This window comes from Heliangelus exortis, chromosome 2 (assembly GCF_036169615.1).
Source record: "Heliangelus exortis chromosome 2, bHelExo1.hap1, whole genome shotgun sequence".
NCBI lineage: Eukaryota > Metazoa > Chordata > Aves > Apodiformes > Trochilidae > Heliangelus > Heliangelus exortis.
The window spans coordinates 69363130-69379831 of record NC_092423.1 but is presented as its reverse complement, the minus strand read 5'-3'; the positions used below and the strand labels follow the sequence as shown (position 1 = coordinate 69379831).

Sequence of the window (16702 nt, the reverse complement as noted above, 5' to 3'; positions counted from 1 at the left end):
ATTGTTAATGAGACTGAAAGCCAGAGTAAAATAAAAATCCCTCAAATCTGTCATCAGCATTTATGTTTGCCAAGAAGGCCTGGATGTTATCCTGCTGGGGAAGAGAAGATTTATGGCACTGCACACCTTCATCCATCCTATTATTATATATGAAGTGGAAAATAAAAACAGGCTGGTACTGCCCTCAGAAAAAGAAAATCAGTATTTTGCTGCTACTGAGTAACAAGTGTTGTTATTATTACTAAATCAGCAGGTACAGGGGCAGCCACAAGATGTTCATAAAAAAAATATTAAAAAACCCCACAAAACAAAAAACCAAACCAACAAACCAAACAGGTCTGCTCTCCAACCCCCCAGGGGCCTGAAGGAAAATAAAACAGAGCAGGGAGGGAGGTGGGCAGGGCTGGACCCGGCACCTACTGTGGCTGATGGCCAGGTGGCAGCACCCAGTACCTTGCCCAATGGCCAACACCTGGCACCAGCAGCAGTGATGGAAAGGGATGGTCAGAAAAGTCTGGAGAAAGTTTAAGACCACCAGCCCTCCACGAAGTGGAAAGACACAACAGGCAAAGAACCAGGCAGCCACTGAATACAAGCACATGACCTGTGTGAGTGGGGAGCACACGCAGCCAGCGTGCCACGGGGTGCATGGCTCACGCTGCCCGGCCACACCTTCACCAGGACCCCCATCATTGACAGGGACAGAAATTCAATAGCCAAAAAAAATAAAATTCACTTTGCCACAGCAGAGCTGTTACTTAATCAGACCTGTTGCCCCGTTTTTGGCTGCGGTTGCTCCACTGCCAAGGCTGCTGACCCTGTTTGTTGCCACCCATACCTCAGGAGGGGGACCCCAGGTAGAACCACCATGCTAAAACTGTGTGGGACAGCCTGATGAGGCAGATGCAGAGCAAGAGGGAAAGCAAGGTCACAGCCAGGTTGCTGGCAGCTCTGATGGGTGCAGGGAGAGCTGCTGCTTCAACTGGTCTGGTTCAAACCCTGGGCCTGGCAGCCCCCAGAGGCAATGACAAAGCATGAGGCTGGCTCATCCATGCACCCAGCACAAACCATCACCCAAGACCTAAGCCACAGCAGAGTTTTCAAAGCAACACAAAGCACTACTCCTTTTTCTCCATCCACCTCCCTCCACTATCCCAGGTTCCAGTCTGCTGAAAGATGACCCTCTTGTCAAGGATGCTTCTATCAGGCACATGGCCTTCACGTGTGCTGGTGATGCTGTACAAAGTTCCTGTGCTGCCTTAGGAAGCACAGGGCCTGGTGTGAGGCCCCTGAGAAGATGCTGCTGCTCCACATACAATTTCACAGACCGTTGTCCAGGATTTGAGATTCTCCTCCTAGCTGCTGTGCTTTGCCACTGGAGAAACTCTTGTGCCTCGGCAGAGAAATTCAACTGGATTTTCTTCATGGATTACCGACTCTGAATTTCAAGCTACACACTCAAAAAACTAAGCTACTTACTGCCCAGTGGAGCTAACGCAGCAGCTCAAGAGAGGCCTGTTTTAATGCAGGCACAGAACTAACTTCTTACTCAATATTGAAAGTAAAGTAAAACTTTTTAATAGGATTGCTGTTTGAACTTTATGGTTCCTTGCAAGATCAAGGCAAATGACATCATCTCCATAACTGAGACCCCTGGTTCTGAAATTTTAAAGGTCATGGTCAACACATATATTAAAAAGAAAAATAAAATAAAAAAGCCAAAAAAAAATCCCCAAATAAATGAAAATACAAGACTTCTGAGAAAATACCCAACGTAATGCTGTCGCAAGTTATGGAGAAAGCCATTATAAATGAAAGGGACTAAAGAACCACAATCATTATCCCTTTCTGCCCTACATCTTCTACTCCTTGCTTTGAGACAGATCCTCCACAGAACTGATTTCTTGCTCTTCAACAACAGCAAAAAGAGAAATATTTTGATAATATTTTGAGAATTCGATTATAAACCCACAAAGCCACAAAAACTGGCAAAGGACCTAGAAGGTGTAACACTTGAAACTGCCAATTCATTTATTTAACAGAGTGGATTTCAGACAGCTTCCTTTTACCAGTCAAACAGTGACTTGGGGTTAGCCCCGCTGGGGATTGAGTCGTTACAAGGCCACATGTTGCCAGCAAAGGAAAAAAAAAAAAACCTCATAAGCACCTCTGCTCCAGCACAAGGCATCCGGCTCTGAGCAGGCATCACCCTGTGTTGGAGGAGGAAGAGGCTTCTTCTTGGGACTTGCAGGAGGAGCAACGTGCAGGCAGGTGCCTGGCTGGGCTACTGAGAAAGCAGCTCTAGAGCCCAAAAGGGATGAGGTGTTGATCGGTGCTCCGCACATTGGAAAGGCCACCTTGTCACACTGATGTCCACAACCTCTAGCACTGTCCTGGAGGCAGGAGCATCTGCCATCCCTCACCTGCATGAGGGGGCTGAGGACCATCATGAGGGACCAGCAATTTGCCACACTTCCTTTCCAAGGTGTGGCACCAAGCACAAGAGAATTAATGACTTACTAATAAAAAAAAAAAAAAAGAAAAGAAAAAGAGGAAGCTCAGTAATTAGGGCAGTCAACCCCAGGGAAGGGAAACCTGGGGTCTAGTTGCTGGTCCAAAAAGCATTTATTCATTTGGCTGTAAGCAGCCACCTGAGAAAACACATCAGACAGTGGGAATTACACAACCCCATTTATCCTCCTTCACCAAGTGAAACCTCAGCCCTTCAGAAGGAGGAGCCCCTGTTGCCAAAAGGGAGGACACTTCAGCAAAACCAGTAGCCACCTGGCAGGCAAAGCCTCCTCAGATGTCGGGGATGTAAGTGTATACACCCCTGTCACAACGGAGAGGGTTTTGTAGGCAAACATTCTGCTACCCTGAGAAAGACCTACTAGGAAAAGCTGGGTCTTCTCCCCATCTGCACTTGCTCGTGAGGATGGCATTTGAGTAACAGTGGCTGAGGTTCTTGGGAATGGCATCCCCCATAGCATGCCAAGCAGTTCCCCTCTCTCAAGGCAGGAGCAGCTCCCAGATGCCTTCAGCAAAGAACAATGAAAAGCCAGGGACTTCTGGCACCCTCCTGGCTAGACAAGCACTCTGAGGTTGAAAGTGCTTATGCTACACCCAAGGTCCACTTGACATCTAAATCCTTCCACACACCTGGCCTTAACTCTTGAACAGAACAGGACCACAATAAAAGAACAGAACTGGATGAATACCCACGACCATCACATTCCTGGTTCAAATGTAAATATTGTGACTTAAAATTACCCTTTCTTGTCTGAATTTTCAGCACAATGCTTCTCTCACCTGTGTTTCTCTACATTCTTTACATCAAAAATGTACTGGTCTACACATGCACAACTGTGTCTATGTCTCCTACCATAGTCCTCACGCTCTTGGTTTTTCTTGAGCAGCTTGGGGAGGATGCAGTATGTTGGACCAGGAGCAGCCAGAGCTGACCATGGCTCCCATGGACGTGAGGTTGTGTGTGTGCCCAAGAGGGAACCAGTCACTGCAGGACAGACACAGTTATTTCCCCTGCACCGACTGCATCACTACAGTGTTCCCTACATCAAAGTCAAAAGTCGCCAAGTGCAACAGCCTGCTGCCAAGCCAGTCCTTCTGCAGCTCAAACACCAGGCTCTAAAAACTGAAATGAAGCCATTAAGCTGTCAGTCAGAAAGCATACATTATACTAAGTACCACAAAATTGCAGAGATGAGCTGGTTCTCCTCTTGTTTCTTTTGTAACACAATTAAGATGTTATCAGGCCAAAGTACAATATTGTAGCATCCTGCCCTACATGAAAATCTTTGAAAGCTGCATTTATTTGCCACCAAAACCACAAGCTAATAATACAGTCTCTGTACAGGCAGTCTCCATCTGTTGCTGTTCTGAGTTTCGAACAAACCCATGACGCTGGGTATCTTAATGGTATTAACAGTCCCCAGGCACCATTAACAGCCATCTCTAGCACCTAAAATTTACATTTCACCAGCTACAGGACCTTGCAACCTGCTTCTTTCCTTCCTGACATATAGAAATGTCACGTCCTGGTAATACATTGACAAATTACAGAACTGATTGAAAAGAAACAGATAAATAAGAAAGACATTTCAACCAAACTCCAGACCTGAGTGCAAGACACCAGCCCACTCAAAGTACACCCTGTCCAACTTACTCACTGTGTAACACATGCTTGTGACTAACTCTGATGCTCTCCTTTCTACTATTACACAGCCTCTAATAAACTCACCACTCCATAACACACCAGGGAGCCACAATATAAAGGAGGAGAAGGCTACAACAGCTGGCACTGTCCCTTGTTGCAGGAACCTGCATGAGAGCAACACTTTGCATGAAGCTGTGCTGAGGTCCCACAAAGCACCACCACCTATGAAGGGATCATCTACTTGGGAAGAGCCATTTATGATGCTTTTAATAATGCTGGAACATGGGGTATGGTACACATGCCAAGCTGAAGACGGTGTGAATATATTGATGCATGCTTTTCCACTGGCAGATCCTGGAAGCTAGAAGAAGAAAAAAGGAAAAATTCACAGCCCCATGCCATCCTTGGTTTCTTCTGTCTGGAGAGAGGATCCTAAAAGATGCGTTTGCAACTTCATGTTAGTCTTCTGCTCTTTGTAACCAGCTAGGTTTTTCCTGTGTGTAACAATCCCATGACTGAAAAGTACCAGCCATTTACCAGACAGACAGGCAAAAACCACCCTGGGGTAAAATTTTGCACATCTTCTTCCATGTGTACATTACAAACAACAGACGGCAGTAACTGGCATCACATGCATTGAAACTCTCGAGCTTTTGTTTATAGAAAAGCTCAATAAACAACTACATGGCTATGGATAGAAAGCATCTTTTCCTTTTAAAGGCAGTCAGTGTTTACCATCCAAGCTTCTTGTTACTTCTAACCATCAAGAAACAGCTCCAGCACTCGCCTCATCTGGCCAATCACGCCCGGTAACACCTGTATTTTCACATTCTCAGTTTTATTCGTTATTTATGTTTCTCTTTACACAATACACCCACAGGACAATACATCTCTAGCACGCTTAAGGATTTGATCCAAAGCTCACTGGAGTCAACAGAATGACTTCACTGGCTCTGGAGCAAACCGAGGGCCCCAGCTCCGCGAGCGGGCTCCCAGCCTGAGGAGGGACTTACGCACAAGTCAGGCATCCCAGCCCAGAACTGCAATCACAAAATCCCTAACCCTTTAGCTGCTTGTCTTTTAGCCAGCCAAGGTCTCCAAAAGCCTGAGCTCTCTGCAGATGCCTTTCACCCCTAGTTACCTGTTTAATGAAAAAAAACCAAAACCACTGACAAACCTTCTGTACTGATCCACAAAACAGAGAATCAGGGGATAGGTCTCCCACTCCCAAGCGTGGTCCCAGCTATTAACCGCTGGAGTAATTTTATGTGTGTCTGTATACCTATGCATATTTGTATGTGCATACGTATATATACACATAAATACACAGACACACACAAACATGTGCACACACACATTTATTGCTTCCCCTTCTGGCCCCATGAATCTTGATTTTTTTTTTTCTTCTTAGTGGAAACAGGGGAGAGCAAGGGAACAATCTGGCCTCCAACATGACTTGTAGCCAGGGACCTACAGCACTCCTTTGGGAGGTGTACAGTGGTTGACTCCTGCTGAGAAAAGGGCCCCAAAGCCTTAGTCTCTCCTTTACAACAGAACGTAGGTGTCTTCTGGACCCCCAGACATGTATACCCTTTATTCAGCTGTGGGAAGGCAGCATCTTCGATTTTAAACATAAACAGGCAATGTGGATGGCATGTTACTATGCTTAACACTGACTTGGCAAGATATCCAGTGCTGAGAATTCAATGTAACAAGGCTTAACAAACACCGGGCTTGCAAACCTTGTTAACTGGGAAATATATACTGTACACGCCTCTTAAAGGTGTGCTGTGCAGCTGAGTCAGCTCTCTGATGACATTTCACAGGAGGCCAGACCTGAAATTGCCAGTCTCCAACCTCACAGATCTCCATTTCTAGGTGACTTATGCCAGCTCTCAGCCCATATGTAAAGGCTCTTCTTTGGTATAACTCTTACTGTTTCTCTCTCCAGTGCATTAATACCATAAGCTGTACATATACAACAGGTTCGGTTTGCAGGAGAGCGCCTGTAACCACATTTTTTCACAGTATACCAATTCATACAGGAAAAAAAAGGGATGAGAGAACTTCCAATTTCAATGTGGCTATTTTTCAAAGAGCGGGGGAAAGTAAGGAAAGGCTTATGATTGACCTCCAGTGTGAAAGCTGTCCATTTTCCACAAGCGGAAATCTTCCCTTTCTGGATGATGCTGAAGCCAGCCCCAGACAGAGGTGATCTCTACCCCAGAAACACAGTCACCCATCGGATCACAACAAATACTCCTTTTCCAGAGTAATCACACTGACACAGCTCCTGGAACCTTTGTTTTGTCTCAAGACAAAGACAGATTTTTCACAGTAGACACATCCCATACTGTAAAACCCTGCTACCACCACAGCTGTAAAAGTGGGCACCAATGGCCACCTGATCACCTGTAGCACACAGATCCTGTGCTCATCATGTGCCTGACTGTCCCATCACCCCAAAAGGGCAGGGATGCCTGCACAGACACACACACACACACACACACGTGGTCCCTGCTGCTCCTGTGCCTGGGACCTGCCACGACGTGCCTGTCCCAGCCTGCCGATGGACCCTGCCTTGACCAAAGCTTGCCAGCAGGAGAGGGTGGATGGGAGTAAGAGAGGGGCAACCTCTTTTTCCAGAAGGCGCCCTACTCATTTTTTTCGCTCCCAAGCTGTAGCTGCTCACCCCATCCCAACCTGCTCCACCATAACACCTTGAGATAAGGTGAACCTTGACAACTGGCACGAGGCCTACACTGCTTCAGCACACGCTAGTGCCGACAACCCCCAGGCAAACACTTTTCTTCCCCCAACACGAGAGCAACCCCCTGGGCGCTGCCCACCCCAGAGCTCCGCTGGCCACAGGCCAAAGCCGGGAGAAGGAACGAGGAACAGGGGGACGTACCCAGCCTCCGTTGTCCTGGATCCAGTTGTGCAGGTGCCGGTTCAGGTACTCGGTCATCCAGGCAGCGATGCTGTCCACAAGGGGAAACATCTCCCGGTTGACGCTCTCCACGCACATCACGCCGCCAAACTCAAAGAAGGCCACGATCCTGCCCCAGTTAACCCCGTCTCGGAAAAGCTCCTCCACCACCGCCACGAAGCGGCCCCTGGCCGTGAAGGGCGTCAGGTGCAGCTGGCCGGACATTTGGGCAAAGTCCCTCTGGTAGCGGCGGGAGAACTCGTCCCCCGCCTGGCGTAGGGTGAGGTGGACGGCCTGGGGTGCGGGGTGCAGCCCCTCGGCCGGGGGCACGTGGCTAGCAGCAGCCGAGCCGGGGGGCTCGGGGTGCGGAGACACCGGCCCAGTGTGATCAGAGGAAGTCCCAGCAGCAGCAGCAGCAGCAACCGCAGCAGCAGGAGGAGGAGAGAGAGATGGAGGCAGGGGTGCCCTGTCCTCGCCGGCAGCCCAGTCGTATCCCCTCTGGGAGAGTTTATAGTGGATGTACTTCAGCACTATCTCCCGGTTATCGTAGCCCCTTCTCCCCGGGTGAGCCATAATTCCCAAGAGGAAGCAGCAACAGGAAGGGAGAGAGGAAGAAGAGGAGCAGGATGAACCCAAAAAAAAAAAAAAAAAAAAAAAAGTAAAGCAGCCAATGATAATAAAATTAGTAACACAAAAATATTATAATCCAGTTACTGTATCGGGCACGGTTTCATTCATGGTGGTGTGGGGGAGTTCTCTGGGTCTTGGAGGTACTTTTGTCTTCTCAGTGTTTCCTCCTCAGTTTGAGATGCACGGTATAAATAGGGATTAAAATGCTGTAAATACTTTCCTTCCAGGTGCACATTTAATTACTTATTATAAATTTACTTTAGGACCATTTCCTCCTCGTTGTTGAAATACATCTTAAAAAATATTATACTGATTCAGAATCAGGTGCATTTTCCCCTAGGTGCTGAGCTACCATGGACATGAAGAAGCGGATGAACAGACACTGTAAAAACTGAAATTCAATACAATTTGCTACACAGCCTTGGATGAACGTTAATCCAATGCACTTTAAGCTAGAAACCTCAACACTGCTTTTTTTTTTTTTTTTTTTTTTTTTTTTTGTTAAGTTACACAAACTAAATTTCCTCTGTAAAGTACTTACTTGGACTATAAATATGTTCCTCTGTCAAGTTTCCTCTAAAAAAAAAAATAGCAACAACAAAACCCAAGCATTGCAAGTCTTCAGAAATGTTGAGTTCTGGCCGCTTTGATGCTTCAAGTCACCAAGGGGATGGGAAAGGGACGAAAAAAAAAATATCCCTACGATTTCAAATGCTTTCTCCCAGACTCCTGTTTAACAGACATCTCCAAAGATGTGTCAGAGCTCAGAAAATCCCGCCTCGTAGCCCGGGAAGGCGAACAACCCCAAAGAGACGGAAAATCCTGGAGACCAGATGAACCACATTTGAATCCAAGCTCTCGCAGAAGTGCTCCGTTTTTCCCTCCAGTGCAACAACGTACAGACAAATGCATTTACGTAGTTTCATTCAGACACCGATCGCAGGAGCCCGGTGCTTGCACACACACGCACGCACACGCGGAAAAAAAAAAAAAATACAAAAAAATATTGAAAAAATGTATTTAGGTAATCGATTCTTTTTCACAAGGAAGAGCGTAAAAACAATAATAAAAATAAAGACGGAAAATTGCTTTTGACTGTGGCTCCGGGGAGAAATGCCATTTCCCGAGCAGCTTTGTATCAGCGGAGGAGGAGCCCCCGGCGCTGCCGCGGAGGGGCGCGGACGGGGCGTGTGTGCGCTGTGACCGGTGCCGATGGGGACGGCGGCCGCGGCGCCGCTGCCCGCAAGCCCGCCCGCCCGCCCGCGCAGCCCCGCGCACCCCGCCGGCTCCGGGCGGCTCCTCCGGGCGCTCCGCGCTGCTGCTGCCGGCGGCGGCGGCGGCTCCGGGCGGCGGCTCCGAGCGGCGGCGGCGGCGGGCGCGGGCGGGGAGCTCTCCCGGAGGCGGCGGCAGCGGCGGCGGGGGCGGGGAGAGGCGGGGAGGAGCGGAGCTTGAGGGGGAGGCTCCGGCCCCGGCCCCGCGCGGCGCAGCCGGGCGCGGTGGTTTCCTAGAGCTCCGCCTCACGCTTCATTCAAGAAAAGGGGGAAATGGGGGGGTTAAGGGGGAATAGGGAAAAAAAAAAAATAAAAAAAGGCGGCGAGAGGAGGCGAGCAGCCCCGCGCAGCCCGGTCCCGCCCTCCATCGAGGCGCGGGCCTGGGGCCGGCGGTGGGGCGGTGGCGGCGGGGCGGAGCGGAGCGGCGCAGCGCGGAGCGGGGCGGAGGGACGGCACTCGGGCCGCGGGTGCTGCTGGAGCCGCCGCCGCCGCCTCCGCCTGCGCGGAGGAAGCGGGCGGGGGGGCAAGCGGGGGAGGTGGCTGCGGGCTGCCAGCCCTCCGCAGGAGAGCGCGGCCCGCTCCGCACCGTGCGGGAGGGGTGAGGCTGCTGAAGCTGCGCGGATGTATTGGAAAAAAAAAAAAAAAAAAAAAAAAAAGTAATAATACTAAAACAAATGGGGGTGTGGAGAGAAGAAAAAAAAGCCCGAATCGCCTTTTTAAAACTAATATAGCAGATACAGGCAGACAGGGGCCCTTGGCAGCAGTCCCTGTGAGCGATCGCGGAGCCCCTGGGGGTCCGGAGACAGGCCGGGCCCCCGGTCCCGCACTATGGGTGTTCCGACCCGGCGATGCGGGGTCCCGCACACCTGCTCCACACACGCCGCCCGGGGGCGGGAGGTGGGGGAGGGTTCAGGCGTGCCCTTGGGACAGGAAGGGAGCTGGATTTTAGGACTTTGCAGCAGCGGGACTCCGATATGTCTCTGCGTCCGACCTGAAGATTTTTAATTATTATTTTTCATTTTTTGTATGGAATAGAAGGAACCGAACAGATTGGAGATTAGATGAATCAGGAGCTTGCCCAAAGAAGCAGAGTTAACCTTCGAAGTAGGTTAAACACACAGCTCTGGGAAACACTGATGGCTCAGCCCCCTGCTACCCCAACATCAGGGCAGCGATGAGTGATGCTGGGACAACCCCGAATGAAACGGGGAGCCAACCTAGGGCAAAGCCAAGTGAAACCGGAGCAGGAGATACTCTGGACCTTTCTAGGCTTAATACGAGGGAGAAAAAGGGAAGCTTGGTAAATTGTCTTTTTTTTTTTTTTTTTTTTTTTTTTTTTTTTTTTTTGGTCTATTGAAGGTGGCAGGGATGATAATCTCATACATAAACTACCCTAAAAGGAAGGGAAGGCATGAATTAAGCTGTGAGCAGCTTTGACAAGGGGCACAGGGAATGAATGCTGCCCTTCCTTCACGTGTCCATTTGCAGGGTCACCTTTCCTTCACACAGTGACCCATCACGGGCGGTTCACAGCCTGGCAGCTTTTGCTCTCTCCTGAAAGAAGGGCAGGTCCTGGCATCCCAACGGGAAGGATTCTCCTTGCCCTTCCTCTCCCCTCGCCGTCAGGGAGCCGAACACACACAAGAGCTCGCACGGAGCGGTGCTGGTCGAGGCTCCGAGGGCAGCCGGCGGAGCGGTGCGGAGCGGAGCGGAGCTGAGCGGGGGCCGGCAAGCGCCGTCCCGGCGGGCTGCGGTTGCCACCCAGCGGCCGCTGCTCGCCCCGGGCGCGGCGACGCGACCGAGGCATCCGGGACCACTCCCCACATTCCCCCACATCCCCCATCCCACCCGTCGCCCTTTCCCGGGAGCGAGGGGCTCGCCATCCTCATGCGCCTCCGGGAATTGGGGCAGTCAAGCGGTGCCCCCCCTCCCTCTCTCCCTCCCTCCCTCTCTCCCTCCCTCCTCCGGCTCGCATTCATTCCCGCCCTCTGGTGTGGAAATGGGAGCTGGTGGCGGGGGTGTTTGTGCTCTGGGGGGTTGAGAGGGACACGGGTTGCGGGGCAGCAGATGAAATGACGTCAAAAGGAGATGGATGACGCTCTACCCCACCAGGGCATGCGTGTAACTCACGGAATGGCTAAAAATAACACACCTCTTTCTCTTAAAAGACTTCAGAAAGTAAAGTGATGGGGACGAGCTGAGGGATTGCATCTCATTGCAGAGACGTGGACAAGGGACCTGTCAACCAAGTACCATCAATGCCTTTACATGGTTGCAGCAGAAGAGAAAGAAGAAAAAAGCCCTCCTTTGAATACAGAACGTAACCTGACATTTCCAAGTAACATGCTATGGTTTAAATGGGAAAAGTGATACAGAAAATCAGATCAGCCATAACCAGGCCGCTGATTCAGTCTGTCATTGTGCTAGTGACTGAATCTAATGTAGCTGGTCCCACAACTGAAAATGCATCAGACACAGATCTTAAGTAACACAGAAAAACTCCCCGGGTAAGCTGGACAACAATGTCACAGCAGGATCAGTTTTAAAGCCAGTGTGGGACTGATGCAGAAAACGAAGATGTGTATAAAATCAATGGGCTGTTGTAAGGAGAAATTGAAAATATCACTGACTTTGCTAAGGGTATTTAAATGTACTTTTAATGCAGAAATGGAGAGAAATTGAAAATATGACTTTGCTAAGGGTATTTAAATGTACTTTTCATGCAGAAATGGAAATAAGACCAATTAAACAAAGAGAATGTGCCAAGTGCATGTAATGAGTAAAACAGTTTCAGAACTGATAACTTTCTGGTAGAAATGATTACATCAAAACTTTATGACATACTCTGTTTGGAATGGAGTTGGTAATGATGCCCCTTTCCCACCAGCTCCATATTCCATTCAGCACTTTGCTACAGGAGTGATAGATCCCAGCCTTTTAAAAATAGTGGTCATGGTTCACAAGGAAGCTGGCTAGTACCAAACACAGCTGAGACTGTACCAAAAACCACCACCAACAAAAAGAAAACAACCAAAAAAACCCTCAAACACAAGCAAAAATCCTAGGGACTGTTTGCTTTAAGTGAGGGCGTTAAGGATGAGTCATGGGAAACAAAAACTCTGCCTTGAAAAATGACAAATTTGGACTCTGTAAAAAAAGCAAAACAAAATTATGTACACTTAAGCAGTCTTTCTTGCTCTTAACTTAATGTGTCAAATTCATTGCATCTGACCTGCATTTATGGCTGTAACTAAAGAGAGTGGCAGCTTAAAACAATTATAAAGGTACCAAAGTGGAGGATGAGCATCTATTTAAATGCCACAAGTTTGCATCACAGTACTTGTTACCTTGCTTGTTTGTTTAAGCTCAGTGGGATAAAACAGTAGTTAAAATGACATCCAGAAAAAGGACAACATGTTCTTGGGGGCAGATAGAAGAAACCAGCAAGAGAGGCTTGGATTTTGTCAAAGAATATGGAATGAGGACAAAGTCATATAAAAAATTATTACAGTGCTTGCAGGTAGCTGACTAACATGCTGATTACTCAAGATATGATCTGTGTGCACATTTACCTTTATCTGAGCTGGCCCACTGAAATTATCAGACTAGTAAGAGTAATTGCTGTATAAAGAAGTAGATAGAATATCATGAGGAATACAAGCAGAAGCTCACATGAAAAAAAGTTCCTTTGACAATTAGAAAGGCAGGAGCATTGATGACAAGCATTGGTCAGATCTGGCAGTGTAAAGGATGGATTATTATCTTGAGATGGCTTTCTCAACCATGCTTGGGCAACTGACCAAACAGGCAGGATCCTGCAAAAGCTGCTGTTCCTTTGATAGCTTCCCAGATGCCTGATGTACATCAGTACAGCCGTTATTAACAAATGATCTAGAAAAGTTTGCTATACCTGGCAACACCAAACTTCCCACCAATCTGACACTAGAAACCTTTTCCCTGTACCTTTTTACTACCATCAACAGGATTTCAACAGCAACCCTGGTTCTTGCTGGCTTGCCTACACGTTTTTTCCTTGGCTCATGAGCTGGCAAGTTGGAGAGAAGCAAGTGATTGTTTAGAGCCCTCCCTGAGCAGTCATGGAATGAGTGCAATGAACATTTGCACCGTGTGAAAGCAAAGTGAACAAGGACATCGTCACATTTTTTTGCTGAAAGTATGCAGAGATTTTCTGTCCTAGAAAAATTCAACACCACCAGCCAACCCAAACCACCACCAATGAACCTAAATTTGAGTAACCCAAAAGCAGTATTTAGAGTCATATAGGTGAATACAATTGACCACTAAGCAGGTCTTTCACCCTACGATGCTCTAGCACAGCTTAAATACTGGTTGTATGGAAAGAGTCCCCTGAGAGTATGGGGACTTTATAAGCAACTTAGTCAACTGCTCCTCATGGCTCTGTAAATGCTGTAAATACAGCAGCCCTGTAAATGCTTCTTGGCCCTCTATCCAGTGAGGCATTTTGTCTGTGCCACCCATGGTTGTGCTTCCCTCTGTCCCAGGCATTCAGAGCTGCTCCTTTCCATGACAGAGTGTATGCTCTGCTACACTTTGTGCCTGCAGGAGCTTTCTAGCTTGCCCTGTCTAAAACTAACCATGGATTGCATGATCTTTTGAGCTTCTTTCTGCATTGAAACCTTGATAAAGGGAGTTGGTAGGAATAATCCCTACAAAATCATGCAGTAGACTGTCCATGAGGCCATGATACCCACTTACCTATGGTGTCTTTGCCACACTGCATCAAATGCCTCAAAAACTGTGGTTTCTAGAGACCTGCACACCTGTATGTAATTCTCTGATATCAACTGCACCACACTATGTTCCCTCTCTGACATGTCACCCAACATTGCTTTTGAGGCAGTGGCTGGCATCTACTGTATACAATGCTTTAAATAAGTTTTTTGCTTGTAAAATATATATGGAAAAGTAGCACCCACGAAGCCTGGATGCATATTTTCCTCATTTTTAACCAGGATGGTAGCAGGTTAACTTGAACAGACTTCCTCTCTTCTTCAGAGTGAATTCCTGAAATGGGAGATTGTCTTTCATCCTGCCAAGGCTGCAAATGCTACAGGTGCAGAGTGGATTCTTTTTTTGGCTGGAACTGCTTGCAGAGCAGCAAAGGCTACTATAAAACACTTAAAGCACATTTAACCTGCAATTATGGCTCCTTTCATGAAGCTTCATGGTGCTCACTGGGGAAGGCAGCTGGATCAGATACTCGGGTAACATCCTTAGGGTCCCACACAGCAAATAGCTCCTGACTTTCAGATCCCTTTTACTGTCCTCATCCCTCAGCCATCTTCACTTCTTGTCAAGATACAGAAGCCCCACAATTTGGATTGGAAGGAGGCAAAACAACTGCATCCAGCTCTGGAAATCTTTCTCTTTGGCATCTCTGCTTCACTATGTGGCAACTGGGTCTTGTCTGTACAGTCTCACCCCCTTTTGCAACTGACTTATATTCTTGTGATTCGGGCAATGCCACCTGTGCCCTTTCTTCCATCTTTCTAATGTGGAAAAAGTAATTGGAGATCAACTCTCCACTTGAAACAAGATCCAAGGAGACAGTTTCAGCATGGAGGAATGGTAAATGGGAAGAGTCTGCTGGAAAAATAGAAACATTTATCTCTGGCCCATAAGCTTTTATTACATCTGCTAATATTTCCCGAAGTAAAAAAGGGGAGAAAACATTTTTGAGTAAGTGCTTTGAAATAAAGATCAACATACATAATTTTAACTACTTTCTTTAAGGAATCTGTTAGCTTGCAGTTGCAAGAACATTTATGTTACAGCTATGTAGAACATTTAAAAATTGTTTATCAACTTATTTTTACACACAATATTTACAGCTGGTATCTTCACAGATTTAACACCTTATATTAGCTAACCAAGTTCATTCTCAGTGCTTGGTAGCACTGTCATGACTAAAAAAGTATCGACTTTTTATGTGTTTTTCCTAAAGCTTTCCTTACCTTTCCTGAAACTTAACAATCTGGAATTATTTACAAAGAAGGTGTGCTCCATGCTTTCTTCATTTGTTTTCCAGTAAATGTCACAATTAAAATCTTCACAAATGAAAAAAAAAAAAAAATAATTAGGGCCTGGAAAATAATTGGAGCTGGGACTGTTTATTTCAAGGAAGAGGAGGCTGAGGGGAGACCCCATCGCTCTCTGTAACAACCTGAAAGGACATTGTAGAGAAGCTGATGCTGGTCCCTTCTTACAGGTAATTAGTGATAAAACCACAGGGAATGGCTTCAAGCTGAAACAGAGCAGGTTCAGACTGGACATTAGGAAAAAAAAATTCACAGAAAGAATGGTCAGACACTGGAATAGGCTGCCCAGGGAGGTGGTTGTGTCACCATCCCTGGGTGGGTTTAAGGGTTGTTTAGATGTGGTGTTGGGGGATATGGTTTAGGGGAGAACTTTGTAGAGTAGGGATTTTGGTTGGACTCTATGATCCCAAGGGTCTTTTCTAACCCGAAAGATTCCATGATTTAGTGTTAATCATGTGTATTTTGCTTTCACCTCTTGTGTTTATTTACATTGCTCTAGAAACACTCCTACATAACCACCTTCATAGTTAGAATGTTTAAAATTAAATGTTTGTTTCCAGGCTGAAAACACACTTGTTTTCTATTTAGAAAATAAATTTCCAGGCCTGGAAGTATTCTACCACAGAGAAGGTTTGCTATTATTACTCCTTCATCAGGGTTTCTGCAAAAAGTAGATTTTCCCAATTGGCTTTAAGAAATGCTTCCCCCCCCCCCCTCCCCCCTCCCCCAGCCCCCTTCATCAGATTATTTATGTGTCTGGGGCTTAAAGAAAAAAAAAGTATTAGCATCTTCCACTTCCTTCAGCCTAAGTCTTTGCAAAAGCTTAACAGCATTATTCCCCCCTCCCTGTAGAGCACCAGCAATGGTACATTAACAAGGTCTTATTTTTCACCAGTTTAGTGCATCCAGGTTGAAAGAAGAGAAAGAGGATGGGAGGTGTGGGGCAAGACAGGAATCTCATTTAAAGGTCTCTGGCTCTTGTGAGATTCTCTCCTGCCATGAGAGAGGAAATTACTTCAAGAGGTTTTAAGGTCAAACTTGGTACTGGCTGCTCCCTCCCCACCCTCCCTGAAAACAAACAAACAAACAAACAAATGGAGTTACCAGATCATTTAGACCATTGTAGCTGAAATCCAATTACAAGAAGGAATGAAGAGCAATCTACTTTGGCTTGCTACTTTCATGGAAAGGGAAAAATCAGCAGCTCCAGTTGAAACATGGCCCTCTTCTGCTTCAAAACTTCTGATTCTCTCAACATTCTAAGATGAGCATAAGTGTCACAGCTTTTAAACACAGATTGAGGAAAGTATATGCCATCTAAGCTATCTTTGATTTGGCTGACAATTAAGGATGTCTTTCTAAAAGACTGGACTTTTCTATGATTTTAAATTTACTTTGAGAGTAACTATCTCAGGGCTATTTCTCCCCTGCTATTATCTTGAAGCCAGATGTCCCCTCAAGCCCCCCTAGCACAGAGCTGAAACATAATATAGTAATTTTCTGTACAGCTGCCTGCTCAGTAGTGGTACAGAAAGAGAGCTACTGTAACTACTATTTCTATTGTTTCCCACCAGGAAGAATGAGCACCACTTGGATCCTCAGGATTCACAAGCACCAG

General features: G+C 47.1%; 1 protein-coding gene across 1 annotated transcript in view; it reads right to left on the bottom strand.

The window, feature by feature from the left end:
- The window catches only part of BCL2 (BCL2 apoptosis regulator), a 97563-nt gene extending 88102 nt beyond the window's left edge, over positions 1-9461 (bottom strand). The window contains exon 1 of the mRNA XM_071736601.1: positions 7086-9461. Coding sequence (XP_071592702.1) covers positions 7086-7676 — 591 coding nt within the window. The 5' untranslated portion in view covers positions 7677-9461. The remainder of the gene's footprint in view (positions 1-7085) is intronic.
- Between the last annotated feature and the right edge of the window lie 7241 nt (positions 9462-16702).